This window comes from Melospiza georgiana, chromosome 12 (assembly GCF_028018845.1).
Source record: "Melospiza georgiana isolate bMelGeo1 chromosome 12, bMelGeo1.pri, whole genome shotgun sequence".
NCBI lineage: Eukaryota > Metazoa > Chordata > Aves > Passeriformes > Passerellidae > Melospiza > Melospiza georgiana.
The window spans coordinates 9,090,965-9,118,941 of record NC_080441.1 but is presented as its reverse complement, the minus strand read 5'-3'; the positions used below and the strand labels follow the sequence as shown (position 1 = coordinate 9,118,941).

Here is a 27,977-nt window from a genome sequence, read left to right as displayed (position 1 = left end):
CAAGGCAAGGGGAACATCCAGCAACTGCCCTGACAGAAACCACACCTCAGGATCACATGCTAAATAGAAAGGACTTAGGATTTCACCCCTCCCATAAGTATTGGTAGAAAAAGGGGGAAAATCCATCACATCTGGCTTCTTCCTGGATCCCCAGAACTAACATTACCTTGCCTCCATCTGCTCTCTTATATCCAAAAGCCAAATATTCTAACTGATGGGACAAAGTCATTGACTGTCAAAACCAAACTGAAGCTTTGTTTTGCTGGGGTTTTTTCAAATGTACTTTTCTACACATTACAAGCATGACCTTCCCGGCCTCAGGAGTTGTCTGACAGTGACTCTGTCATAAAACATACTCCAGAAGAGCCTCAGTAACATTGCATTCCTATATCTCTGTGTACCAGTTTCTGTCAAGTTTCTGTCATCTTTTCCTATCCAACATAAAAGTGCCACTAGACTTCCCCTGAGGGAAGTCTAGTGCTGAGGAGCTCTGATGTCTGGTGTATGAGGTATGTGCTCTAAGCTGAAGTCCACGGAGAATCTCCTGGAACAAAACCTCATCACTTGGTTTGATACTTTTTCCACAGCCATTTGTCAACAGTGTTTGAATCCTAACAACATTCCTGGGGAGTTTATTGTCCCTTTGGTAACAGACCCACCAACATCAAAAAAGAGACTCCAAAGGCCTACAACTTCTGTTCTTTCTAAAAGTTACAAAATAAATTTTAAAAAAGCAAACCATAGGCTGTAGCCCAGTACAAGCCCGCATGTATGAAAATCATATCAAAAAGCTGACGCTAAATTAATGTTTATAAATAAGTGTAAGAAAAACCATTTCCAAACCAAACTAACAGGCCTCGGCCTAGGCCGCAGGCTCCGGGGGAACGAGCTCCCGCGAACGCCGCCGTGCACCGCACGGAGCGCGGCCGGAGCCTGCGGCGAGCCTGAGGCGGGGCCGGGCCGGGCTGGGCCGGGTGAGGCAGGGCGGGACCCCGGGGCGGAACTCCCCGGAACGGAACTCCCGGGCCCCGCACTCCCGCCCCAGGAGGCGGCCGCACGCCGGCGCGGGGGGCACCGAGCCCGATCAGTTCCGGCGGGCCCGAGGGCGCTGGCGGGGCCGGGGGCGGGTCCCGGGGCGGATCCCGGGGCGGTGCCAGCGCTTCCCGGCAGCGCTTCCGTGCGCCGCGCCCCGTCATGCACGGCGGGCGGATGCGCCGCCATTTTTGCGCTCCCTCTGCCGTGCAGTGACAATAACAACCCGGCCGGGCCGTCCCCCCTCAGGGAGCGCGGGCACAGGCGGAGAGGGGGGAGCGGGGCCCGAGCGGAGCGGCCGCGGGGCGGAGCGGGAGCCGTGTGGGGCGAGGGGCTGGAGCCGAGGCGAGAGAGAGCCGCGCTCAGCCCTCCCCGCTGCTGCTCGGCGGAGACGAGGCGGCCGGAGCAGGAGGGGAGCGCAAGGAGAAGCCGGGGCAGCGGGCGGCTTGCCGTGGGGAATTCTGCGGCTGGAGAGGAGAATTGAAAGGAACTGGTGGGCGGCGAGAGGCAGGAACGGAAACGCTCCGCTGGGAAAGGAGTAAAAGCAGAAAGGCAGCGACAAACTACGAAAAGAACCAAAGAAATAAAGAAAAGGGGAAGAGGAGATAAAGTGATTGCTCCGATAAAGAAGAACGCGAAGGAGAAGGAATACGGAAGGACTCTGCTGATGAGAAGGAGGAGTTGAAAGACCCCCCCCAGAGACAGCAAACAGAGACTGACTCTCAAAACTCTCCCCCTCTCTTTGTCACACCACAAGGATTTGATGCCCCTCAGCCTGTTCACTTCTGTGTGTTCATGTTTCCCACAGGTTTCTCTTCCCCCAACCCCCCAGCTGCAGCCCAGGAGGTCAGACCTGCCACTGATGGTAACACTAGCAGCAGCTCCTCCTGCAAGAAGAGAAAGTTAAATAACAGCAGCAACACTAATTCCGAAAAAGAAGAATTTGATTCCATTTCGTCCTGCACCTCTTCTCCTTCCAAAAACACCTCCTCATCATCTTCCTCTGTCATCACCACTTCCTCGTGCTCCTCCTCAGGGGTTGCTTCCTCCAACCATCACCTCCAGAAGAAGCTGCGCTTTGAGGACTCCGTGGATTTTATTGGACTCGATGTGAAGATGGCTGAAGAGTCTTCTTCCTCCTCCTCTCCTGCTGCCTCTTCTCAGCAGCAGCACCAGCAACAGCTTAAAAATAAAAGCCTTTTAATTTCGTCAGTGGCTGTGGGGCACCATGCAAATGGCCTGACCAAAGCTGCCTCCTCTACTGTTTCCAGTTTCGCCAACAGTAAACCTGGCTCTGCCAAGAAATTAGTGATCAAGAACTTTAAAGGTAACAGGCCATAATTTGTCACAACCTGTGGGGATCTGACACTCGACTTTGTGTTTTGTTTTCAGCCTGGAAACCAGTTCCTTTCAAATAGCCCCGGGTTTTGTGGGAATTGCTTTTCTGTGGTGAACATTTCTATACTTATGTAAAGGGGAATCATGATTTCTGATGTGTGCTTGCCTGGTCATGTACACATCCTGGGCTACACTTTGCTGCTTGGAATTATTTTTCAGACTCCCTTCACTCTATCTCTTGAGAAGGCCTTAATTTGCATGTTAGGTGTCGGGTTTTACTGCCTAAGTGTGTAAATCTCCTTTGTTTAAACTTTTATCGTCTGATAGCTCTTTTCTATTAATCCCGATTCAGAGCTTAGTGTATATTTTAGCCCAGTTTATGATAAGTCTTTCCAGAGAATGTGGGGGTGTTTTTGTTTTTTTTTAATTGGCCTTGAATCTGCATGCCTTGTCTCTATCCCTGTTGTCTGTTTATAGGATAATCTGCCTGTGCTTAGTTTTAAATGTTGAAACTAAGGTGATTATCGGGCTATTATGGTGGATTTCCTTTCTGGTTTCCCCACTTGCCTTTAAAGTAGGTAGTTCAAATGTTTGTAGAGTTTTTTTCTTGTCATGTTCTCACTGTAATTTTTAATTGCAGTATCTTTTCTCTGTTTTAGCTTACTCTTACTTTACAAGTTTGCATTATTTTATAATTCTCTCCAAATATGTATTTGAGATTTTTGAGTAGTGTTACTAGAGACCAAGGTAGAGAAATTAAACTTTTCTGATGTGATGCTACTTCATTTTCTAGTAAATAAAAATACAAATAGGTAGGCAGAAAGCTTAGTAAAATGCTGCCATTTTTTCCCTGTAAGGATGAGGCTCTCATGGGCTTTTTTTATTTCCTGCTTCTTGCTATCTTCCACCATAGCCCACTACCTTGCTTTCTTGGGTTGTTTCTTTCTCCTCATGTGTTTTGGTTTGTGGAGGGGTAAAAGATATTACCGAAATTAAAATTAATTTCTAAATACACAATTGACAGAAATGTTCTGTAGACATATTGCATTAGGTAAGGATTAGTAATGTTTTGCAGGAATTCATGATCACACTGTAACTCTTTGCTTTAAGGTTCCAATTCTAAAAATGTTCTCTGCCCATCAAAGCATCATCATTTAATTTGACTGATTATTTTAAAATAGAAACCTATGATGCATTATAGGCTGCTCTTCACTTGCTGGTGCACTGTTATCTTTAAGGGAAGTTAACTTCTCACCTTTAAAATACCTGTTAAATGTCATGGATTGCACAGTGCTGTGATCATCACTGCCTATGAATTGATATTTGAACCTTGCTTAAAAAGGATGTCTTGGTATTCTGACAGCCTTGCTTTTTCTTTACTCTCAGATGCTAAACTGAATAATGATCTTAAGATTTTTGTCTTTATCTTAATGTGATAGCAATAATATCATTTACAACTTAAATAGCTTCCTAAAACCCATTCCCTTGGTGTTGCCTGCTGAGCAGCAATCAGGAGCTGCTGGTGAAAACAGGCAAGTCCATGCTCAGTTGTCTCTAGATCCAGATCAGGCAGCTGATGTTGGGATATTGCAAATATTGTAGGGAAATGCTAGGAAGAACAAAATAATTGCTTCTCTTTGTTAGTTATTTCTAAGGAAATCATAAAGCTTTAAAATTTGTTTTTGTACTTTTAGGTGTGTAAAAGTCAATTTGAATAGAGTATAAACTCTGGGCCAGTTTCACCTGTTGGTAGCATGAATGTGCATGTGTCATCTTCCTCCTCAGGTTTTCTTCTTCTGTCTTCTCCATTTAGGAATGTCCTTATTAGAACAAAAATGTTCACTTTGGGTAGTTACAAGAATATAAAATTTTTAAGTAGTTCTTATATTCTGAGGATGTGACTTGGGGAATATCTCAGCATGTTGTAAATGCTGTGGTCGTGCTGAAGGTGCTGCAGAGCAGGGGCATCTCAAGAAAAGAGCCAGAAAAAATAATGGAGAGGATCAGATCTGGAGCTGTTTGAGCATTAAAAGAGGCTTAACTCTAAAAAATATCCACTGGCCAAACCCAAGAGAGACATAAATGGATCCCTTGAAAATTGGAAGGTTTTTCTTGGGACCATAAAGCCTGTACAGTAATTACAGTGTTTCCATGAGTGTTTCTTGAGGAGCTCTTTCCAACTGCTGATACGGAGTAGAATTAATGAGCAGTAAATTAAAAACTGAGATACACACAACTGTGTATCTTTTAATGCATCATTTTTGCCTTTTATGTTCCTTTCTTTTGGCTCTGCTGTCCTGGTAATGAGAATATAAGGAAGGTATAGATAATTCTGGCTGCTTTTAGCCCTTCTTGGGCTGCTCAGGCACAGGATTGTGATTTTTGTAAACCACAGGTTCTGTTTGGGCTGCAAGTGCTGTGGTGTGTACGTGAAGAGCAATGCTGAATTTCTTCAATATGTTACTCTTTCAAATGTGAATAAGATACTGCTTTTACATAAATTATTTCTTTCCATGTAAGTATAAATTAAAAGCTGGACCATCAGCCCATATCCCTCAAAGCTACATCCTTTTAATTTCTGTTAAAGGTTCTGCTTTATTTAAATACATTCTCAAACATTGTATCATTTATTTTAAAGATAAACCCAAATTGCCTGAAAACTACACAGATGAAACCTGGCAAAAGCTGAAAGAAGCTGTAGAAGCTATCCAGAACAGTACTTCAATTAAGTACAATTTAGAAGAGCTCTATCAGGTAAGTGCATTAAGTACAAGTAATGGGTTAAGGCTTTTCTGTTTTCTTCTCAGATTTCTTTGCTTAAATTACTTGATATGGTGGTAAGAATATGGCATTTTGCTTGATAGCTGCTTTTGTCATTGAAAAACTTGTCACCAAACAGTTTCTTCATTTTTCCATAATGAAATACAATTTCACAAGACCTAGCATCAAACTAATGTATTTTTTTTTTACTTGTCTCAACAAAACCCAAGCTATGGTTTCCTTTGCAGCAGTTGATGAGAATTAACGAAGGCAAGGAGCTATATTCCCTTTTCTTTTTAGGGGATTATGGTGTTTATCTGCTAAAGCTGAAATCCTCAAATATTGGTGTATAAGAATAAGGTGATTTACATTAAAATATAATTTCTTTTCTGAATAAAGTATCTGTTCACAATCAAGTATCACAAATCTCAAAAGCTTTCTATTGGCTTCTAGTAGGTAAATAGAACATCATTTTTCTTCATGAATTGTATTATTTTGGTTTGATTGTAATTTTCAGGCATTGCAGCATTTGTTCTATTCTAACAATTGAGAATCCAACTTTATTGCCAGCAACAGCTCTGATTGTATTCTCTTAAATACTTTAGGAAGTGATCAGATTGAACTGCATTTCCTGATGTTTTTTATAAGCTCCACTTCTGCTTTTTCAGCTGAGTGTGCTGGGGAGATTTCCCCTGCTCACCTTTTCCCTACTAAGGTCACTTGCAGTTTTAGCAGCATGGCAGTGGTGCTGCTTTAGCTGCGTGTTAAGAAGCTCTTGAACTTTTTCCTCTGCTTCTAAAGCCTTTATTGCCTGGTTAGTTGTTTAATTTGTTCCTCTGTGTGTGTATATAGCCTTCTCACCACTACTTTTTAGTGTCTCCTCTTCCCCTGCCCTCCCCTTTTCAACAAAAGCTGATTTGTATATGAGGACAAATCCTGTTTCTGCAAGGCTTGGGGACACATTTAAGGAAGAATTAATTGCTGTTCCTCAGTCCACAGCATTCTTAAGATCACTATAGTCTTTTGAACTCTTCAATTAATTAAATAAAAATACTACTTTTTAACAGCTTGTCAGAATAATAGATAGTATTGTTATTTTTGCAAAAATTGGTGGAAGTGATAGCAAATTACAACCAATTGTACTGGGTGGTATTGTAAATTACTTACTCTAGACTAATGATGCAAATAACTGTTAATTAAAGTGCTTGAAGGCTGTCCAAAATTGTTAAAAAATACAGAGTTCTATTGAAATACTTGCTTCTGTTTAACAGTGTTGCTTAATTTTTTGCTCAATCTTACCCCAAGCATAATTTAATATTACTTAGGACCAGAAAACAAAAAATAAGCTTTTTTGTTTTAAATCTCAGTGTTTCAACATTGTTATTACTTAGATACTTCTCAGTGAAATAGAGTGCAATGAAGTACGATTTTTTTTAATATAAATCTAAAAATAAATGTCTTGATTTAAAAATAGTAAAAGGAATCACTAGTGTTTTTAGATGCTAACTAAACTAATGTCATTTCTGAACAGCTGCTTGGTAAAAGGATCTGATCCCAAATATGCCTTGGCAGACACCATTATCCAACATAGAGGGGAATTAGAAAAGAGTCTCCAAAAGTTCTGCTCTGCACCTCAAAAGCAGATAATTATTTTTTTAATGGAGTTAAACTTCTTGCTTTTGGTTTAACTCTTGTCTGTGCTAGAAAAATCCCACTGGGCAAATATTTTGAAGCTTTATTTCTTCGCAGGACCCAAGCCTCATACTTGCTTTGTTCTTCTTCAGCAAACAAAATTATTCCCATCCTTGAGTAGCTGAAGTGCTACAGAATTGAATGCTTTTTTCACAGAATAATTTTCCTTATATTAGTACCTGAAAGTAGAGATCTAGATCTTTGGTACCTGATACATAGCTATTTTTTAAAATCAGAGTTAAGTACTTCAGGAAAGTTCTGATTTTCTCTTATAAGAGTTGTGTTCAGTTCTTTTTCTGTACCACAGACACCCAGGTGTGGATGCTGCAGTTAAAAGGGGAAAAAAAAGTAACCAAAAAAAAAACCAAGGAGAAAACCAGAAAACCACATCTAACTGCATACATGTTACACAAAGGAAGTAGGGCTCTTCAGATTTTCTCACCATCATTAGGTGAGATTCCCTTAACAGAAACATTTTTTCCACTAATTCAGAACAGGATCATTTTGTCAACTAGAGGCCCTAAAGTTTTCACATGTGTTGATGTTGATACATTTTAGATACAATCAGTATTGTCTAGCACTAGTAATTAAGCAAAGCAAAATGTTGCAGTAGGGGATTAATCTCTTAAAAATTAAAACATTTCTGTGTATGTCATCAAAAAAGATGCAGAAGTTTTGTACTTTGTTCAAACACCCAATCCTAGCAGCCATGGTTAACACTTTGGAATTTCTGATAGACAAATGTAAAAGTTGAGCTTTCTATGAACACTCCATCAAAGTAGGTGTATGTTAATACATGCTTATTTCACTCAGAGTTAATTGTATGCATTTGTCCATCTCCAGTGCAGAAGCTCATTCTTTTAGGGATTTAGAGCAGCAGTTTAACAGTGTTGGGATGAGGTGACCAGAAGCCCAGGACAGAGGCTGCTGGTGTCCTGAGCTGGTGGGTTGAAGGCAGAGTAACCCTGGCTCTGCAGGTGACAGGCAAGTTCCACCCAAAACATTCACCTTCCCAGCTCTCAGCTGGCTTCTCCAAAGTGGAAGAAGTTAAGAAGCCTAGGAAGATTGCAATTGCTGAATTTCTAATCAGGCTCTTCAAGCTCAGTGTTTTTCATCCTCTTGTTCTGCTGAATTAAGTATCAGGTTATATCCTGGTTATATCCAATAGCAGAACAGACTTGAGCAGTGCTATAACCTCCTCTGAGCAGTGAACTATAGAACACATTTTCCTATCACTTTATTCTATGTTTGGTGATTCTTAAGTGTTGAGGCTGAGAGTCAAACCTGTTGCTGTTTCCAAATATTAAGATATGTACACTTGGGTGATAATTTTGGCTTTCCTTACAGTCTTCATTCAGACTTGTTTTGGTTAATTGGCCCTTTCACTCTCTTGCTCTACCTGTTTACTTCTGACACTAAGCTCATGCAGGTTTGGGGAGTTTTGTGGTTATTGTGTGGGATGGTTTTGTTGTGGGGTTTTGGTTTTCATGGAGGTTTGGTTTGTGTTTGGTTGGGGTTTATTAACTCCTCAGTGTGCTAGAGCCAGTATTAGATGCAGTGCACTTGCACTCAGAATGATTCCTGCTGGTGTCCTGGGATGACCCCAAGAACTCTTGTTTAGCTGTTTGGGTTGTTGCTGTGCTTTTAGTGGTGACTGCTCACTGTGCTTCCATTTGGACTGTTGGGAAATATTCTGGGGTGATGGCACAAATCTGCTCTGTGCACTCCTGAGCTGTGCTGTCCCTCCATGGTTGCCTGCAGGTGCTGGGGAACAAACTTTACCTTCAGTCCTTTTTTCCCCAAGGAGTTGGTCATACTAGCAACTGAAATCTTTTCCAGTTAGTAAATGATGGCACAAAGCATTGATTGAAAATCACTTAGGCTTTTCCTCTAGCTTCTACAGATGTTTTACAGAATAATCCCCTCCTGTGTCTTTCACCACCCTGCAAAGAGTTAAAGTTGTTTAGTTGCTTTTGAATTCTGGACAATGGGTGTGAATTTTAGAAGTCTTGAGATACACTAATGGACTTAAGAATTATTGTTTTCTTGATCAGTCTCCAAGACATGGCCCCATTAAACTTCTTTTCACTTCTTACTGTGAGCACAGTGGTAATTCTTCTAATACTTGATGAGATCTAGAAATCTGGGATTGTCACTGTAAATGTAGTCATGCTACTAATATTCAGGATTATAATTAAACTTATTCAGACAGGGAGTTGGTGGATGGATAGATAAGATAGATAATATATGTATACATATGTACTTTTGGGGATGAGGGAAGCTTAATCAAGGAAAGGACTGCAAAATTAAATTAATCTGGCAGTGCTTTTCCACTAATATCAGTGTGACATGCAGAGCACAGCAGTTAATAAAATTATACTTTAGGTGACTGCTTTGAGGTATGAAGCCAAGCAAGCTACTGGAGGATATTAAAGTACCATCCTTGTTTTTAGAGATGCCAGTCCTGCAGTTCCACATGAGAGACAAAATTGGTGGTCTGTGAGCTGTTCAGGGCACAGCCTGCCTTTATCTCCTGTCCCATTGCAGTGCCATGTCTGTCTCTGGTGTTTGCATGCAGCAGTTCACTGGGTTAAAAGCTGGGAGAAGCAGAATCCTGGTCTGGGAAGGGGTGTCCTCCTTTCTTGTAAAACCACATGTAAGATTATAGCAAGATTTCTTTCTCTTTCTCTTTAGGCTGTTGAAAATCTCTGCTCCTACAAGATCTCTGCAAATTTGTACAAACAATTGAGGCAGATCTGTGAAGACCACATTAAAGCACAAATTCACCAATTCAGAGAATATCCTTTTCTTAGCTGTTGACAAGCCAAAATTGTTTTACCTGCAAGTATATAGTGATGGATTTCTTTGAACAGTTCATCACATTAGGCCATGATAATCTGAATTCCTAGGCTTTGTGTAATTGGTTTTGCTTTTATTTCTTTGTGGGAGCTAGGGGAACATTACTTGTTCCTTTATGCCTGTAACCATTGAAAAGTTTCTGAGAAAGTTTCACTGGTATTTCTGAAACATTGACATCTTACAGAAATCTGTGTTGGATTTGCAGCAAGGTTTAAAAAGCCTTCATTGGCTGTATCATGTCAGGCTTTTTTTATATTGAACTTGCCAAGCTTAGATAAAGTGAAAAGTCATCCAACAAGTAGCTGTTGGGTTTTTTTTGGAAAAGTAATGGGGGTCTGGCGGCATGTCAGAGCTGAATAAAAGATTTATTTGAAGGACAGAATTTATTTCTTAATGTTAACTCTTAACATGACCTGAAATTACAGTGTAGTGGTAAGCTCTTACATGTATTGGGTATTGTTGGTTTTTGAGGTATGGGGATATGTATGTTTGTTCCATTCCCCAGGGATGGGGATTAAACAAAATATTCAGAATTATTTAGATAATTTTTTATTTGTTCTGATAATTTTGATTTCTCATTATTAACACAAGGACCCTTATTAAAAAATAAAAATAAATGTGTTACAAGGAATTATCTGGTAGTTCTTTCTGAGAGTAGGTGAGTTTGTTGTGCTCCCTGCTAAGTGTCTTTAAAAAATAATAAAGTTGGTTCATTTCATTGTTTACACCATCTATTAATCATGGTTTTCTTAATGATTTCTTCACGGATTCATTGGATAGTGTCCTTTTTCTAAAGAAAATAGACAAATGCTGGCAAGATCACTGCAGACAAATGGTAAGTTTATCTTTTTAAGGAAAACCAGTTGCTTTGTCAGCCTGTTTTGCTTAACTTTTATTTTTATTTTTTTTCAAATTTCTAAAATGTCTTAAATTTATGTAAGGTTTCTTTGTGATATACAGCTGTATCTAGTTTGTTAGAAATCAAGCCTTGAAAATAACTTGCCTGCGCTGTGTTTCTTGGCATATGGGTCTGATCTTGGACACACAGACACCCCTAATTCCTCATTTTCAGTTTTATGCAAACCTTTCTCCTTTATACCTATTTTTAAAGGAGCTGTTCTGTTATACAGAAATATGCAAAGTGTAACATTGATCACCTTGCAGGGATTGCAAGGGATAAATAAATAATTAAATTAGCAGTGTCCAAGAAAGAACTGCCTGAAACCAATTGGTGGGATTTCTTGTTGTTGTTGAGCATAACTGGTGTTGCTTTTCAGTTTCAAGAGTAAAATGATTGTGGCTGTTTTATTCCTTCCTGTGACAGATTATGATCAGAAGTATCTTTCTGTTCTTGGATCGAACTTATGTCCTGCAGAACTCAATGCTGCCATCTATTTGGTAAGGGCACAAAGAATTAAATTATTTGGGGGGCTAGAAATAAAATTATTTGGGGATGTGTTTCAACTATTGCTTGTATCTTGCTGATTTTCAGATGGATTTTTTTAATACAAACCTCATAGTGACCTTTAAATTACATGGTGAAAGCATGAGTGCTTGTTGCAAAGGAAGACTTTGAATTTATTTGCCATAAATTATAGGATTGTTCTAGAATAGCTGTGATCCCAAATTTCAGTGAAGTAAATATCAGCCTCCAGTTTGCACAGTTAAAGGAAGGGGTCTGGTCCACAACTGAAGTGCAAGGAAGGGTTTGAGGTGCCCAATAACTGCCTTAGCCGGCACAGTATTTCAAGTTGGAAAGAATTACTTAAAATAAAAGCAAGATATGCTTTTTTGGTCTTCAACTTCTGCTCCTCTTATTATTAATAATTAGTATATGCCTTACTGTTATTTGGTCCATGAATTACTTTGGAAGAGATTGATGGAGGGCCTGACTTTTCCTAAGAGTGACCATACCCATAGTTCCAAATTCATGGAAATTATTTAATTGGGATGGTCATTGCAGAGATCCTTGTCTGTCACATCACTGAGTTCTTCTAAGCTGTGCCTAAGAATAAGAGATGAGTAAGTGATGGACAAAAAAGGAATATTGTCCAGCACCATAACCATGGAATTTGAACCCAGGATGATTTTTTTTTTCTCATGAAGGTTGATGTTCCAACATCCTGCCAACCAGCTGAAAAATAAAGATGTTGCAAAAGTTACATGGTTATTTAGGAAAAAATATCTGGGTTGGTATTTAAAATATGTAGTTTCATATTGGTGCAGTGTCATGGTTTATTCTAGTGTTCATATATTTGTTCATCTTGAGTGATTTGAGGCAGAGGAATGAGGAACTGAAAGAATGCTGGTATTGGCCTCTTTATTAGATCTAGATCATGGTTAATAAGAGATATCTGGGATTTATTCTTAAACAATTTATTGAACAGTCTTTGCTTTCTTTTTAGGGATATGGGACTAGAATTGTTCAGAACTCATATAATCAGTGATCAGAAGGTTCAGAACAAAACTATTGATGGCATTCTGCTGCTGATTGAGAGGGAAAGAAATGGTGAGGCCATTGACAGGAGCTTACTGCGAAGCCTTCTGAGCATGCTTTCTGACCTGCAGGTGAGTACACCTGTTTCACCTTAAAACCAGTAAAGAGCTCACATTCTTACTTGGTGCTCAGTAAGCTTTACCCTGGCTTTGTGTCACGTTGTTTCCCCAGATTTATCAGGACTCTTTCGAGCACAGATTCTTGGAGGAGACCAATCGCCTGTATGCAGCAGAGGGCCAGAGGCTGATGCAGGAGCGAGAGGTATTTGGGATGTTTGACAGTGTTTGCTGTGCCTACTGTCAAAGCAGTGTCAGGGAACAGAAATACTCTGCTGCCTTAGGGTACAAGGCAGTAATGGGACTTTGTTTTATAGTATTCTGGAAAAGGAAATGCACGTGCAGCTGCCTTCAGTCACAGTGCCAATGATTTTTGATTAAAAGTGAAGCTGCTACTTCTGTCAGACCAGTACTGTCTCTCTTTTTCCCTTTGTTGTTTGTTTTTTTTTAAACATACAAAACTACTCTGGCATTTTCAGGTTCCAGAATATCTTCACCATGTCAACAAGCGCTTGGAAGAAGAAGCAGACAGAATAATCACTTACTTAGATCAGAGCACACAGTAAGTGTAATTTCTCTTTGCCTGGTGGTATGAGCTGTTTGGCTCCTCTTCTGGTGAGGGCCATTTAAGTAGCTGCAATTTATTTCTGTTATTGACTGACCATCAGATGCTTTTTGCTTCCCACATTTCCATGTTTACAGTGAAGCACTGTCTTGGCTCACACAGCTAAAAGCATTTTATCCTTCTAAGTCACTGTTATTTTGGCATAAATGTTAAGTATTTGCATGAAGAAGAATAGGCTGCCTCTCCCAGCCCAGATGTCTCCTTCCTGCTGAAATGTAATTAGTCAACTGTTGTCCTACCTGAAAGTGATAAGACTTGGCATAGAATATTCTTAAGGTAAAACCTCTGAATATTTGCAAGAAATATTTGCGTGTTGAGTCTGGGAAATTTTTAAATAATGTCTTTCTCCCATCTTTTGTACTTAGAGGCAGGATTTCCTCCAACACAGTCAGGTGGAGGCCTTCTAACACAAAGCTACAGCTGTTGTGTCTGACAGAAAATGTAGGTCACCGATATCAAAACCTCTGAGAGAGAGGTGTTTTATTACATTTTGATTTCCTTCCTCTTTCAGCTGTTAAAAGCATTTAGCTTGTTCAATGGCTTTCTTCTTCCACACCAGTATTAGTGGGCAATTCCCTGTTTTAATACCTCCTGACTTGAGATCTGTCCTTGGTTTGTCTCCCAAGATATGAATGTCCTTCCACAACACAGGATTAGGCAGATTATTGGATGAATTTTCCCCAACTTCTTCACTGATGGAATCATTGTCCAGCTGCCTGCAGGTCATGTACAACAAGCTTACTGTGTGAATTAAAATCATCAGTCAGCAAACAGAAAAAAATATTGTTTACTGGGGAGAAAAAGGATAAATGTGTGTAATCATTTTAGGTCTTTGGCCACAGATAATTAGAGCACTCCCAATGATAATGTAATTAACATAATCTCAAAAGAAGGATTTAAAACTGTCGGTAATGGAAAAAGGAAAAGTAATTCTAATCTAAACATTTCTTCTGTAGGAAGCCACTAATTGCTACTGTAGAAAAGCAACTTCTAGGTGAACATTTAACAGCCATTCTTCAGAAAGGTAATCTTTCTTCTTTATGGAAATGTTTCTAATTACTGCTTTGGGGCTTTCAGCTCCTGTGCTGAAAGAAAGCCATGGGTGCTGGGGGAGGACAGGCTGCACCATTCCTTAACTCCCTTTGCTCCTCAGTGCCCAAAATAGCACTGGCCATTCTGGTTGCAGATAAGGGGACACTGTGCTGTCTTCTGATAACACAGCAAAGCAAAAGGAAAATTAGAACAGGAGACTCAAGCTCAATGTGTTAAGTGGCATTTTGAAGACTTGGAGGTAAAGAAAGGAGTACACTTTGAATTATGGCTGTAACAGAAAAGGGAGATACTGAGTAGTTGCTGCTGACAAAAAGCAGCTTGTTTTAAAATTGTAGTATAATTTGAGCTGTGGAATACATTTCCTCAGTTCTACAATAGTCTCTGTGGAGTCAAGTGACCCTCTGGTTATCTCAGAGATCATCTGGAAATAGGAACAAGATGCAGCAAGAGTTGAATAATAAACAATCAGTTCTATTAGAAAAAGGCTCCTTAGTAGCCAGATTCTGAATGAAACAGGTATGTGAGCATCTTCCTGCACATGTGTAACAAATTGTTCATTGAGAGGAGTATCAATGTTTGCCCATCTGTTTTATTAGAACCTTGCTGTAGGGCATCAAACATTCTCCAGAAAGTTAAAAAGTGAAGGTTAAGATATTTCTTGAAGTTGATTGCCTTCAAGCATCTGTAAGATTTATTTTACAGCTGGAGTTGAAACTCAGAGCTGTCTTGCCAAGGAATTTTTCCTGCTGATCAGTACAGTGTAAACTTTTCAAATCTTTAGGGAGTAGTAAAGCAGTAAGCAAAGATGTAGAGATAAGGTTGTTATATAAAGCACTTGTATCCTAAGTGCAATAAAATCATGTGCAGTAATAAGATTCTTAAGGTTTCAGCCAGATATTTTGTGTTTCACAGTTAAATTAGGTACTTTAAAATAAAATAAAAACCCCAAAAATACCACCACTAATGGTTTGATTAAAAATACTTGTTTTGAAGAGGCCTCACTGTAGTAATAAGCTGTGTTTTCTTTGGGTTACTCTGGTTTTAATTTCTATTGAAATTCTCCCATTTGCAGGTCTAAATCACCTTCTTGATGAAAACAGAATTCAAGACCTGTCCCTTCTGTACCAGTTATTCAGTCGTGTGAGAGGTGGAGTCCAGGTTCTCTTGCAGCACTGGATTGAATACATAAAGGTACTGTTCTAGAGCTCTGCAACAGCTACCACTGCTGTATCACTGGGGTTCATACACACATACTTGAGTCATCTCTGTAAACTATTGCATTTTTCTAAAAATTGAAGATACTTGCTTATGTATTTAATAGACAGCTTTTGAAACATCCCAGGAAGGATACAATAACTGTTCTAGCTCTCTTGAAGAAAACAGTGAACATTCAGTTCACTGAACTCCAAATACATTTGGATTTTATAATCTTGCTTTTAGTTAGTTTGTGGGACAGCCATGTTTCTTCAGTTTTTATTGGCAGAATGTTTGTCTTCTTCCTAATAAAATTTCCTGTGAGAATGAGTGGTTGTTCAAGTTACCAACCAGCTGAGGTTCAAAAAGCACTTGAATATCAGTTAGGATGATTCATTTTATTTCTCAGTGAAAATGTCACAGAAAATTTGGTTGTTGTGAAGGAAGAGTACTATAAAATAAAACTCAATTTAGTGGGAGCATTACCTGTGTAAAACCTGAGGATATAGAGGATTAAAAGGATGTGTTAATTTTGTCTTGCAAAACTTCATTTCTTTAGACAGAAGTTCTCAATCAATTCACTTTTTCATCAGTTGTTTTTGAATCAATGTGCAAGGCCTAGGGATGATTTATATAGTAAACACTTCATAATACAATAATACATAATAAAGTAATACTTTTGTTGTTACTGGAACTAATATGAGTACCAGAAACAACATATTACAAAGGTAACTTAAGATTTTAGAACTCTTGTCATTTAAATTAATTATTCAGGCTAATTGAAAGATATGTTTTATTTTGCAGGCATTTGGTAGCACCATAGTAATTAATCCTGAAAAAGACAAAACCATGGTCCAAGAACTTCTTGATTTTAAAGACAAAGTTGACCATATTATTGATGTTTGCTTTCTCAAGAATGAGAAGTTTGTAAATGCCATGAAAGAAGCCTTTGAAACATTCATTAACAAAAGACCAAATAAGCCAGCTGAACTCATAGGTATTTTCCTTCAATTTCTTTGCTGTGAGAATTTGGGTGCTGAGTTGCTGATGCACTTACATCAGCCTGGGATCTGCTGTGCCACCTGATGCAAGGGAATTGTTTGGGAGGGTAGCATCAAACATTAAAAGCAAGCTGGTCGTCACTTAACTGGCTAGGCTTTAAAAAAGTGCAGAACATCAGAATTTGGGCATTCCAGCAATTGGCTACTGTCCAGACATGAGAATACTGCTAATAATTAGAATTTTTCAGAAGCTTACATAACTGTGCCACCAGCATGTGTGCACAGAGCTGTCAGGGGTTTGATACAAGGCAAGAAAGCTGGGGATGCACTGAAGCTCTCATGGTGTGGGGAAAGAGCCTTGGGTTTTCAAAGAATGCTACTCACAGATTGGTGCATTACATGCCTGGTACTCTGCATTGGAATAATTTCCCCACACAGTGAATAATAAATAAATAAAAACCTGCTTTGCAATTGGTTGTGCTGTTAGGCTTGTGGAGTGATACTTTCTGCCCTCCTTTTTTGTATTAATTCCCTAACTGTAATGTGCTTACCAGCCCATTTGAAATTAAAACAAACAATCTAGTTTGATTGAAACTGGAAATTAAAACAAAATAATGCTATGCTAGAGAAATTCAGCAGTATAGTCAACATATTTAAATAACTGATTTACATATTTTTATCTGATTTTTTTGCTTCTATTACAGCCATGCCAATCTGCAACAGCAGTGACTTTACTTTGAGATCACAACATAGACCAAGATTTTTTTTCATAGGCAAAATGTTTTTAGTTAAGATGCAGTCATTGCTTATCTAGAAAAAGATACTAGGCTGTAGTGTTTGTATAACTTTATAAACTCTATGAAAATGTATCAAGGTAGCTGTTATGAGGCTGATAGAAAGTGATTTCAGGATCCTTTCCATTTTCAGGATTTCATATTAGATTTAGAGGTTTTGTTTCACTGTGATATTAAGCATGTGCTAAACTCTATTCTTCAACACTCTTTTAGCTAAATATGTAGATTCAAAGCTTCGTGCAGGCAACAAAGAAGCTACTGATGAAGAACTTGAAAAAATGCTGGATAAAATTATGATCATATTTAGATTCATATATGGTAAGTATTGGGTGTTTTTGGTGGGGATACAGTTGTTTACCCAGTAACATAAAGGTACTTTGAAATTATTTTTGCAGTCTGGTTACATTTTCAGTTGTTTGTTCTCTGTGGCTTTGTTTTGTTGGTGTAGTGCTGTCTAACTACTTTGCCAGTCAAATTGCAAATAACAAAACATGTGGAAATCTTCATATGAAGGCCCTTTTTGTTTTTTCTGAGCTTTAAATTGGGTCTTTTTAGGTAATGTTTGTTTAAAACCAGCTGTGCTTTGTGTTCACTTTCAAATCTCATCTCTTACAGGAAAAGATGTCTTTGAGGCCTTTTATAAAAAAGATCTAGCAAAGAGACTATTAGTTGGGAAGAGTGCATCAGTAGACGCTGAAAAATCTATGCTTTCCAAACTCAAACATGGTAAATATCTATCTATCATTTTTATCTATCATTTCTATCCATCAGCTTTCCTTTGAAAGTAGTTGTTTTAACAGGCCTTCACAGAAGCACTGTTGGTATTTCCTTTTTCCATGAGGGCAGAAGCCTCTGTGCAGGTCCTGAATGACTGGTGGGTTTTGAGGAGATTCATTTGCTTTTAGTTTTGTAATTATAACAGGAAAAGCCAAAACCCAGGAACTTAAAGTGCACAGTGTATCTTGGCCTGTGGGATAGGCTTGATTTACCCTGCTGGGTAAATCAGTGATGTGCTCAGAGAAAAGATGACTTCCAGTTGTTATTCACTGCCAGCTAGTTGTTCTCTAGTCTGGTCTTTATTGTTTCATTGGATGGAGCCTTTGGGTGATAAGGGTGAGATTTTTAGAGCTTGATCTAATTCTGCCATCAGGACACAGTTTGAAAGGCAGCTGATAGGGATTAGAATTTCATCTGAGTGACCAGTGGCCACCATAGTCAGAGAATGAACAGTCAGATCCATGTGGAAAAACAACTGGGTTGCAAAATAGCTACCACATCAAAACATCTTCCTTTTTCTTGTTTGTAACCTTATTCTCTTCCTTAATTAGAATCCAGGTCTTTATGTAAGAAAACCTGGTGGAAAAGGTCATCTTGCTTAGAAGTACATTCTGGCACTGAGAATAAGTACTCTGAGGTGTTGAAAATAAACAGAATAATTTCTAATACTTATGTTTTCTCTTTTATAGAATGTGGAGCTGCTTTCACCAGCAAACTTGAAGGAATGTTTAAAGATATGGAGCTTTCAAAAGACATAATGATACAATTCAAACAGGTACTGGGGAAAATCCTGTCTGTCCTATCTGTGCTCTTGAAAATATTACTGAATTTATTAAAGGTTTTTCCTCAGCAAAAAAACTGAGACAAGCTTCTTCAAACAAACAAATAAACAACCCACAGCAATAAGAGAATTGCAAACTTACAAAACATTTTAACACCAGCTGTAAGACCATTTTAACATCACTGTATTCTGGTGCCTGGCTTGGAAGTTTTTGCACATTTAATTCTGGTGATTTTGTAATGTTTTGATTACAAGCAATTGTTAACATTCTTTCCTCTATTCACACTTAATAAGATCTCAGCCTGCTAAAACACTACATTTGCTGTTTCCTTCTTTTATGGAAGTGCCTTTTGAACTTCAGACAAGTGCTTGTTCTTACCTTCATTTTCTTGTATGGAACTTGCAGTGTATACAACAAACACTTCATGTGGTCATTTGTCTTTTCTGCTCTTGCAATGCCTGTTCTAACTTTTCAGGTCTGTCTGAAATATGTATAATTAAAACAGCTCTATTTCAATTTATTTTGTTTCTCTTTGCAGTATATGCAAAATCAGAATGTCCCTGGCAACATTGAACTAACAGTGAATATTCTGACTATGGGATACTGGCCAACCTATGTGCCTATGGAGGTCCACCTGCCCCCAGAGGTAATGAACTTCATGGGTTATACAAGTATTGGCCTGTCAGAAATGCAACTTGACATCCACTGACACTTGGTTTTCAATGTGCATAGAGAAAGAAATGCAGAACTATCTTTTTTAAAATGAAGTTTGTTTTCTTGCAATTCCCTTTATCATTCTAAGCCTTGATTTAAGGCTTAATTGATTGTGGAGGAGGGAAGGATGCTTTTAAAGTAGAAATTGTGTTTCAGTGTTTTGGGATTTTTCTTTCTTTAGATGGTAAAACTGCAGGAGATTTTCAAGACCTTTTATTTAGGAAAACACAGTGGTAGGAAACTCCAGTGGCAGTCAACACTAGGACACTGTGTGCTAAAAGCAGAATTTAAAGAGGTGAGTCTATTGTTTCTGTTACTACTGTTGTGTTGTTGATTGCAAGTCTGGGTTGTACCTTAGGGATGGATGGGGAAGCGTTTTTGTGCTGTGATGGAAAACTTAACACTGTTTCTGCAATTACTTTTAACCTCCTGCTATCTTTTCCAGATACTGATAGTTTCTGAAACTGATGTGTTAATGTCTAAGAACATGCACCTGATTTCTGTATTGGTGGGGAAAGAAAAACCTGTTGGGGAAAATATCCACTGGCTTAAGATCCAAATTAAAAACTGCCCTCATTTTTTTAGTGGGGAGAAAAAAAAAGGGGGCTGTGCTTCTTCAATTGCCTTACTTCATCTGATAGCATTAAGCATCTTCACAGTAAGCTTTTCATCACTGAAATACAGAAAAATTCTGGATTGTACAAGAACACAACCTTTTTGAAAGGGTTTCCTGGTATTCCCCTTCAGTATTTCTGTGGACACAAGATTCTCATGAAATAGGAATGCTTACCATAACAATTTTCAGAAAAAGTTAATGGTAAAACAAGTATTATCAAACCTGATTGTTTCAAAGATTCTATGGGTCCTTAAACTGTGTTCCTTAAACTAATGTTTGTGTTAGATTTTGACTTAAAGGCCTTCTAAATTGTAATTTTAAGTACTCTGTGCTTTAAGTCATCTGATGCATATCTTGGGTGAATTTTGTCACTGGATAGAATAGTCCAGCCTTGTAGCCTCAAGCTTGTGCTGCATTTCATAGTAAATAGAAGTGACCAGTAACTTCTATTGTTCCATATTCTCAAGTGAATAAAATAACACTCTGTTAGTGAAACTACTGACAAGCAAGAGTGACTTGTTTCTCATGTTCCTTGCATTCCTTTCCCTCCACTCCCCAGAAAAAACAGCCTGGTGATATCTGTTTATTTCCCTTATGACAGGGCAAAAAAGAACTTCAGGTCTCCCTGTTCCAGACACTGGTGCTGCTCATGTTTAATGAAGGAGAGGAGTTCAGTTTAGAGGAGATAAAGCAAGCCACTGGGATAGGTTGGTATCAAAAACAACCGAGTACTTCCAAGTGTTCTTACTAAAGAAACCTAAACAACTTGTTTCTGCTTTAGAGGATGGAGAGCTGAGAAGGACACTTCAATCTCTGGCTTGTGGCAAAGCCAGAGTACTGACTAAAAGCCCCAAAGGCAAAGATGTGGAAGATGGTGATAAATTCACATGTAATGATGATTTCAGACATAAGCTCTTCAGGATAAAAATCAACCAAATTCAGATGAAAGAAACGGTATATTTTTTTTAATCTCTGGGGTTTAGATCCTTGGGTTAAGAACTTTGTTGCCTGCCCTTTTACAAGCTTTTTTTCCTCCTGGTTGTCATGTACGTGCTGATATCTCTGTCAGAGTTACACCTGTAATTTGGATGTCAGCACATACCTAACAGTGATTTAAATGTGTGCCTGTGTACTAAGACACCAGTGATGCTGGATGTCTCTAAGTAAAGTTAAGAGAAGTTCCAGTTCTGAAATGCTCTTTTTGTCCTTTATAGTTCTGTGGAGCTTTACTGACTGTTTGTGAACATGGAAAATACACTGTGGACTTGTTTCTCTGACAGCCATCCAATGTAAAAGCTGAGCAAAGGTTTTAAATCTTTGTACAAGTGTGTTTTTAAACAGACAATCAGCCTTCGTATTTGTAAAGGCTTTATGTCAGATATTTGACAGCAGGCACTTCACTGTCTTACACTGAGAATTGTCTTGGAGACTGAAAGAATTGTTTTGACAGTGCTGCTGTTCTCATTAAAGCTTTTCTGAATGGGTCCCTCAGGTGGAGGAGCAGGCAAGCACTACAGAGAGGGTGTTCCAGGACCGGCAGTACCAGATCGACGCCGCCATTGTGCGGATCATGAAGATGCGCAAGACGCTGAGTCACAACCTGCTCGTGTCAGAGGTCTACAACCAGCTGAAATTCCCTGTCAAGGTGCTGTGCTGATTTTAATGCTTCTAAAACTCTGTCAGTTCTTTTCATCTTCCCTGGCCTGCCCTCAGTCAAACAGTGCTTCTAAAATATGCATCTTTTTAGTATTAGAAAGGGCAAATACTCACTTTCAGGAGTTTTTAAAGTGCCAGTTGTTACTAAAATGTATTTCCAAAGGATTTCAGCCCTGGAGTTTGTTAGCAGTAAGGGAGCAGCTGGCTCTCCTTGTACATTGCTGTTCCACTGTTGGCAGTGTTCTGGCAGGGCATTCTTGAGCAAAGGAGAAAATGCTTCAGATCTCAAAACCAATTCTGCATTGCAATCTTAACTTGGCTGATGCTCTTGAAGTACAGTGTTTTTTCTGGATGGATTATACTGGTTAATATATATACACACATATATAGGAATAAAAATAAAGTAGTGGTGAATGTCTCAAAGCTGAAGAAGCCCACAGTTGCAATACAAAATGACTGGCTTATTGTGTACAAATGGAAATGGGATTTCAAACAGACAGTGATGCATTGTTGGAATTCAAATATATGGTGCTTTCTATCAGTGGAATTGTAAAACAAAAGGTCCTGCTATTTCATTCCATTGTATTAGCATGTTGAGTGCCTGCAGGTCTGTAAGTATTGCATAAATTGCAGTTGGGCTGTGTAAGATTATAGCAGATCATTTAAATAATTTTCCTCACTTGTTATCATGAGGCCTTTTTTATGAAGTTCCTCCCCCAACAAAATCACAGGGCAGACAAACTATTGCACAACTCATTTGCTTCAAGAGGAAATGAAACTTGTACTTTTACTGGCTAAAAGTCAGAAATAGAAACACTTCGGTACATGATGCACAAACTGCACTTATTTAGAGTTCAGTTCAAACAGCAGCAAGTATCTTCCCTTCCTGCAATATCAGTTTAGCTGCAGGTGATAGCTAACTTTGTAACTTTCTGTTCTATCAGTTACACATTGCAGACTTTAGAATCTCTGATACTTTAAAGGACTTTTTTAAAGTGGGATTTCTGTTTCCTCCGCCATGTCAAACAATATAGATATTTGGCTCAAGTGGAAAGAAAGAACCAAGAAGCATTGACTGCCAAGTAATAATGCTGACATGTGCTTTGTTTTACAGCCTGCTGACCTTAAGAAGAGAATAGAATCCTTGATTGACAGGGACTACATGGAAAGAGATAAAGAAAACCCGAATCAGTACAACTATATTGCATAAACATATGTTGGCCTTTGTTTTACTGCACACTTGGTGTCCTACACAGTTGCCAGTGGATAAAGTAGCCTCTTGATCCCGTTAATTGACTTTTTATACTACCGATGATTGAATGAAAGCAGTGTAATGGAAAAGTATAGTAGAGTGGACTTCTTTCAGTGGTTAACATGCCCATTTAAAGAGTAATATTTACATTTTAAGAAGAATGCTGTTGAACTCTTTGCATGTTATTTAGTAAGATGTGCAGAAAGCTGAAAGAAAGTACCTGGTCTTTCTGATTCCCTTTGTCTCTGGGTCTGAAGAGGAGTCCCTTGATATATGACAGATATCTTTCACGTCTTTAAATGGAAACAGAAGGTTCATTAATATAAGAAAATAGCCTTTAAAATGCTTAAACTGCATGCAAACTTTTAATTTACTGTACAGAATGCGTTTCAGTTATACATACCATTGGTTTGGTTGATGCCCACATTTGGATTTGTTTCTCTTGAGGGGGGAAAATGGGGAATAAGCCAAGCTATGCTTATTGCTGATCTAATGGGAAATATTCTTGGTTGCAATTAAGACAAAATGGTGCCATTATAAAAGGAGTATAAAGTTTGCAGTGTGGGCATATGTACTGTATATACAAACACCATTCTTAAATAACTGCTACAACAAAACAAGTTCAGATTAGATTTATATGGCTTGCCTATGAGACTTGGTGTTCACCTTTGAGAATTTTAAGCATAAAACAGCCATAATGGAAGAAGTGACAGTTTTTACTAGTCATGGGTAGGAGGCCTTCACCTCTTGGCAGCAATACTCTAGAATAAAGATGACAAGCCACACTGTTATTGTGGTAAAGCTGTAAGAACAAAAACTGCAAGTGGATTTTAATACTTGTTTTGCTTTGCAACATTCTAAACTTGAACTAACCTCAAGGTTTAGACAGGGCAGCTCTTCTAAGACTGCCCTGCTTTGGATTGCTTTAACTTAAAGCTTTAAGAACTCAGCCCTAGAGCCTAGCAGGCCTCCTAGAACCCAGAAGCCTACCTCTCATATAGTAAGTTAAGTATTGCTACAAGGCATCTAAAATATATTTTCTTAGATGGCCAGAGAGCATTCTTTGCATCTTTATAAGACATGGGAGAGTAAGTCACTTGAATGTAGAGCTTTGTTTCAACAAAATACATTTTTTATTGCTTATAGCAGCATGTACCAGGAATATATGGGAAAAAAAAGGTGTCAGCAGAAAAGGAACTCCTCCACGTATCCCAGTTCTTCCTTACCCAGCCAGGCTTTGTACCTATGATCAGCTGTGTTGCAGAGCACAATGAAAAACCTCATCCTCTTTCAGGCACTGATAGTCCTGGGGAATACCAGATATCTCTTGGAAGCAAGATGTTACTTTTGTTTAGTGGCAGTGTAACTTGGCTCTCTCTGACTCTAACTTCTATCACTGTGATCCCACATTCAGGGGTGTGCATGTGAGAGTATGTGTGTGTGTTTTCTATCTGACACATCCCATCCTTAGTGCTTTTTTTTATCTGCTGTTTAATTCCATATATTCTCCAGCCATGTTTTCTCTCAGGCTCTTTTGTATGCAGTCCTCAGCTGACAGATTAAACAAATGTGGGTGGTTTTTCCCCTACTAAATTATTTGCAGTCACCCTCAACTAACCATCATACAGCTCTTTGTGATCTGCAGAAAATCTGCTTTGCCCCTTGACACTATTGCAGCATAACCACTGGTAGACATCCAGGGCCACCCCTGCCTCTGTGAGACAAATACTGACAGTAGAGTTATGTGGGAAGAACCTTGGAGACTCCTCCTGCAAATCTTCAAGTGTTAGCTCAAATAGAGATCCACTGGGGAGGAAAGAATGCCTCCCACCATAAAAAAAACTTCTGTGTTTCGCATTCAATGTTCCTTTTCTTGTATGTGTTTTGTATCTTCAGCCAATAAAAGATTCCTTTTAAAGAGAAATGGAGAAGAAGCATAAGACTTAACTCTTTGGGAGACAGGAGCTGATGCATTGAGCTGGTTCCATTCAGTCTGTTGTAGCATATCAATCTAACACCACTCCATGTGTGAACACCCACTGTGGCGAAACCCTCCCTCATTACACAAGTGTCACATTCACTCAAACAAACTGCAAAGGACTGTAGGTTTATTTCATTTTTATCCTGTCTAATGCAGAAAATATTATACAGAAAATGTCCTGAAATCTCATCAGAATTCACAATCTGAGGCAGACCCTAAGCTCAATCCAGTTAAAGCAACCCAAAGAATGGACTTTGAGAACCCTGGCCAGGCCAGGAGAGGGGCGAGCGAGGGGAGGGGAGAAGGCTTCTCCTTGTAGCTCATGGGTTTTCCCCAAGAACTTGTTCATCTCTTCTGCCAAGGTCTGGCTCATTCCTGGTTCATGACAAAGCTGCAGCCAAGATTTGTCGTCGTACAACTCCGCAAATTCTTGCTGGGATCATGTGCCTGCTTCTTGAGCCATATATATCTCTGTAAGAAAAAACTGAAATGGGCTTGGACCACAACTCATCTGGCTAGAACACAGCTTGTCTTTTTGGCCACACATTTTTAATCTTGACTCTTGCATGCAGTTTATAGCACCTTGTTCATAAGAAATTGCAGTTTATTCTTAGAAATATATATTTTAGGTTTTTTAATCTTTATACCCATAAATGGACTATTTTTTTGTCTTGGCTGGTTTCAAAAGTGACCATTTTGTTTAAATGCTGTAATTGCAAATGTGTTGTAAACGTTGTTTTGTTCTATAGTTTACACAAAGGTGCCAAAGTAAATAGTTAATAAAAAAAATTTTAAAAAAATCCCTAGCAAATTGTTAAGTTGCTTTAGCTGTTCTTCATATTTTGGTCTCAGCTTTTCTTCTTTTTTTTTTTTTTGTCAGCCTTTCATTTTTTCCTAGACATATCATTTGCCCTAATGCTTTCTTTTAAAACAAAAAAAAAAAGTGCATCTAAAAAAATGTTCAAATACCACTCTTTTTTTAGTGCTCTCATATAGTAGGAAGAACATTTTCTTTGAAACGTTACACTAAAATTGTAAGAGTACAGCAGCATTCAAAAATGTAATATACTTTTTGTATAACAGTCTTGAGAGTGTGTCTGGAGTGGGGGGGAAAAACTAACCCTGTTACTTTTCAGAAGCCTCTTCCCTCAGCTACCAGAATATGAAAATGTGCTTTTTCACAGCATCAAAAACTTATAGTTTATGCAGACTTGCAAACAGGGCATGTATCACCGTTGCATCCTTCGATGCAAAAAGCAGCAAAACCTTTTTTATGTTTCATAAGTCTGATATGGGTACAGAGAGTCTTTCTTAAGTTGGTAAATAATGTAAATACATGTCCTCTCAGAGAGTGAGTCTGTTATCTAGGTATTTTGTGTCATTTAATAAATATTAAACAGTTTTGTGTTGATAAACTCTTGTGTGTAAAATGCCTTCTTACTCCAAGTTCTGTATGTTGGGCTTACTAATGTTTATGGCTTCTTTAAATTCTTTAGCTTGTGCTTTGATAGCAAAATACTTGTTTGCTACTTAAATATAATAAGTAGTTCTTTATTCATTCGGTCATTAAAATCCCTTGAGTTTTCTAAGTGGCTTCCATTCCTGAAGTTTTTATTATTTTGGGTTTTTTGCTAAGTCTTCTGTGGTTCTTGGAGGGGAAGGAAATAAGCATCCTCATAGACCCTGAACTGGGATTAGAATGTGTACAAGTGGCAGAAATGCACAAAAATACCAGAGGTGGTGCCTTGTTGCTCCTGAAGGAAGCACCTCTCCAGCTGTGAATATTCCTTGTCTCCCACTTATCATTATTTCAATGACTCTGGAATTATTATTGAAGTGTGAAGGACAGAGCTGTCCTTCATTCTCCAAAATACAGAATTTGCTTCTCATATGAAGAAGGGCCAATTGGCCATTTCTTGATTTTTCCTCTTCACCCTGAGAGCTGGGTTCCATCTGAGCAGAAGGGCTTTGTCCAGCCTGGCCCTTCCCAGCCCGGGAGCACTGAGGACTTGGTGGAGGGGGAGATGGAGTGTTCTGGATTTCCCTTTTGAGTCCTGGAAACTGGGATAGCTGCAGCAGAGCAGGAGCTGATCCTGTGAGCTGTTCTGGGCTGCATGGGCTGACCCTGCACTGCTAGAACCACAGAGTCCTGGGCCAGGTGGGTTTAGATGGGTCTGGGAAGCATCTGCCACCACCCCTGCTCAGCTGCTTCCTTCCTGTCTTACAGCCTCGAGGCATCCAAATGCATGGGAGGGTTTTTCCACCAACACTTTCTCCTTAAGGAGAATATTTCCTACATTCTTCACCAAAAAAAAAAAAAAAACCTCCTACAGGAACAGATGAGTGTTTGGAGACTGACAGATTGTCTGAGAAGAAAAACCAGAGCAGTAAATTCTTTCATTCCTTTTCCTATGTGAAGTGCAATATATGCCACTGTACTTTCTCCTGATTGAGAATAACTGATGACAAATCAAATTTAAGATGGTAGCTTTGGATTTTTGGATTTGCCTTTTTTTTTTTTCCCCTTAAAGGGGCCAGGGCCATACTGTGGACATACTGTGGAATTTAAACAATGAACACCTCAAAACTCACTGGAGTGATTGAGAGGCATTGAACTTTGTGCAAAGGGTATCTTGTAATACATGGAATTAACTGGGAAAAGAAACAATGGATGTTGATTAATCTACAAAGGAGCAGGTTTTTCTCCTGGTTAAGTGATTGTTTTCTGGTACAAGGTCACCTTTCAAATGACTCACAGCTTGTCCTGCTGCTGCTTATAGAAAATTAGCATTAGGATAGAAATTAAACAAAAAAAGTAACTTTGAAAGTGAATTTTCTAGAATCAGTAGGACATTGCAGCACTGCAAATAAACCTCTTAAGCTGAGGAAAAGTAGTTCACATCCAGCAAATACTAAATTTTTATCAATTGCTAGAGATTTAGACACAGTAACTGTGCCTGACCCTAGGATCCCAGTAAGAATGCCAAGTCCAAGTGAATGTTTCCAATTAGTCTCCTGTCAGTTCTTTGGTTGCTGCTCAAACTGGTGCCTCTGGAGAGGGACCCCTACCCCAATTCACACCTCAGTTATACCCCTGACACTCATCACCCAGGCCAAGTCAAACACAGAATTCTGGTCCGTGGATTCTTGATTTCTTGCTGGGTTCCATTGTTGCTGGGCTGGCCACCTTCTCATGTAGCTTTTTCTCTTGGAATTGTCTCCTTATCAAATCCCTTCTGCTTGTATCTGCTGAATTCCAAGAGTTCTGCTCCCAGCATTGTTACATTTGTTAGATCAA

General features: G+C 39.0%; 1 protein-coding gene across 1 annotated transcript; it reads left to right on the top strand.

Annotated features, from left to right (window-relative positions):
- The first annotated feature begins 1,208 nt into the window (after positions 1-1,208).
- On the top strand, positions 1,209-26,094 carry CUL4B (cullin 4B). The gene is made up of 20 exons (XM_058032561.1): positions 1,209-2,359; positions 5,009-5,124; positions 9,517-9,620; positions 10,447-10,516; positions 11,006-11,079; positions 12,087-12,249; positions 12,350-12,439; positions 12,714-12,796; positions 13,816-13,883; positions 14,985-15,103; positions 15,911-16,103; positions 17,115-17,219; positions 17,517-17,627; positions 18,368-18,453; positions 18,999-19,106; positions 19,356-19,469; positions 20,392-20,497; positions 20,572-20,744; positions 21,283-21,435; positions 22,561-26,094. Exons 1-20 carry the CDS (start codon positions 1,828-1,830, stop codon positions 22,654-22,656), a joined length of 2,664 nt encoding a protein of 887 aa, XP_057888544.1. The 5' UTR covers positions 1,209-1,827; the 3' UTR covers positions 22,657-26,094.
- The last annotated feature ends 1,883 nt before the right edge of the window (positions 26,095-27,977 follow it).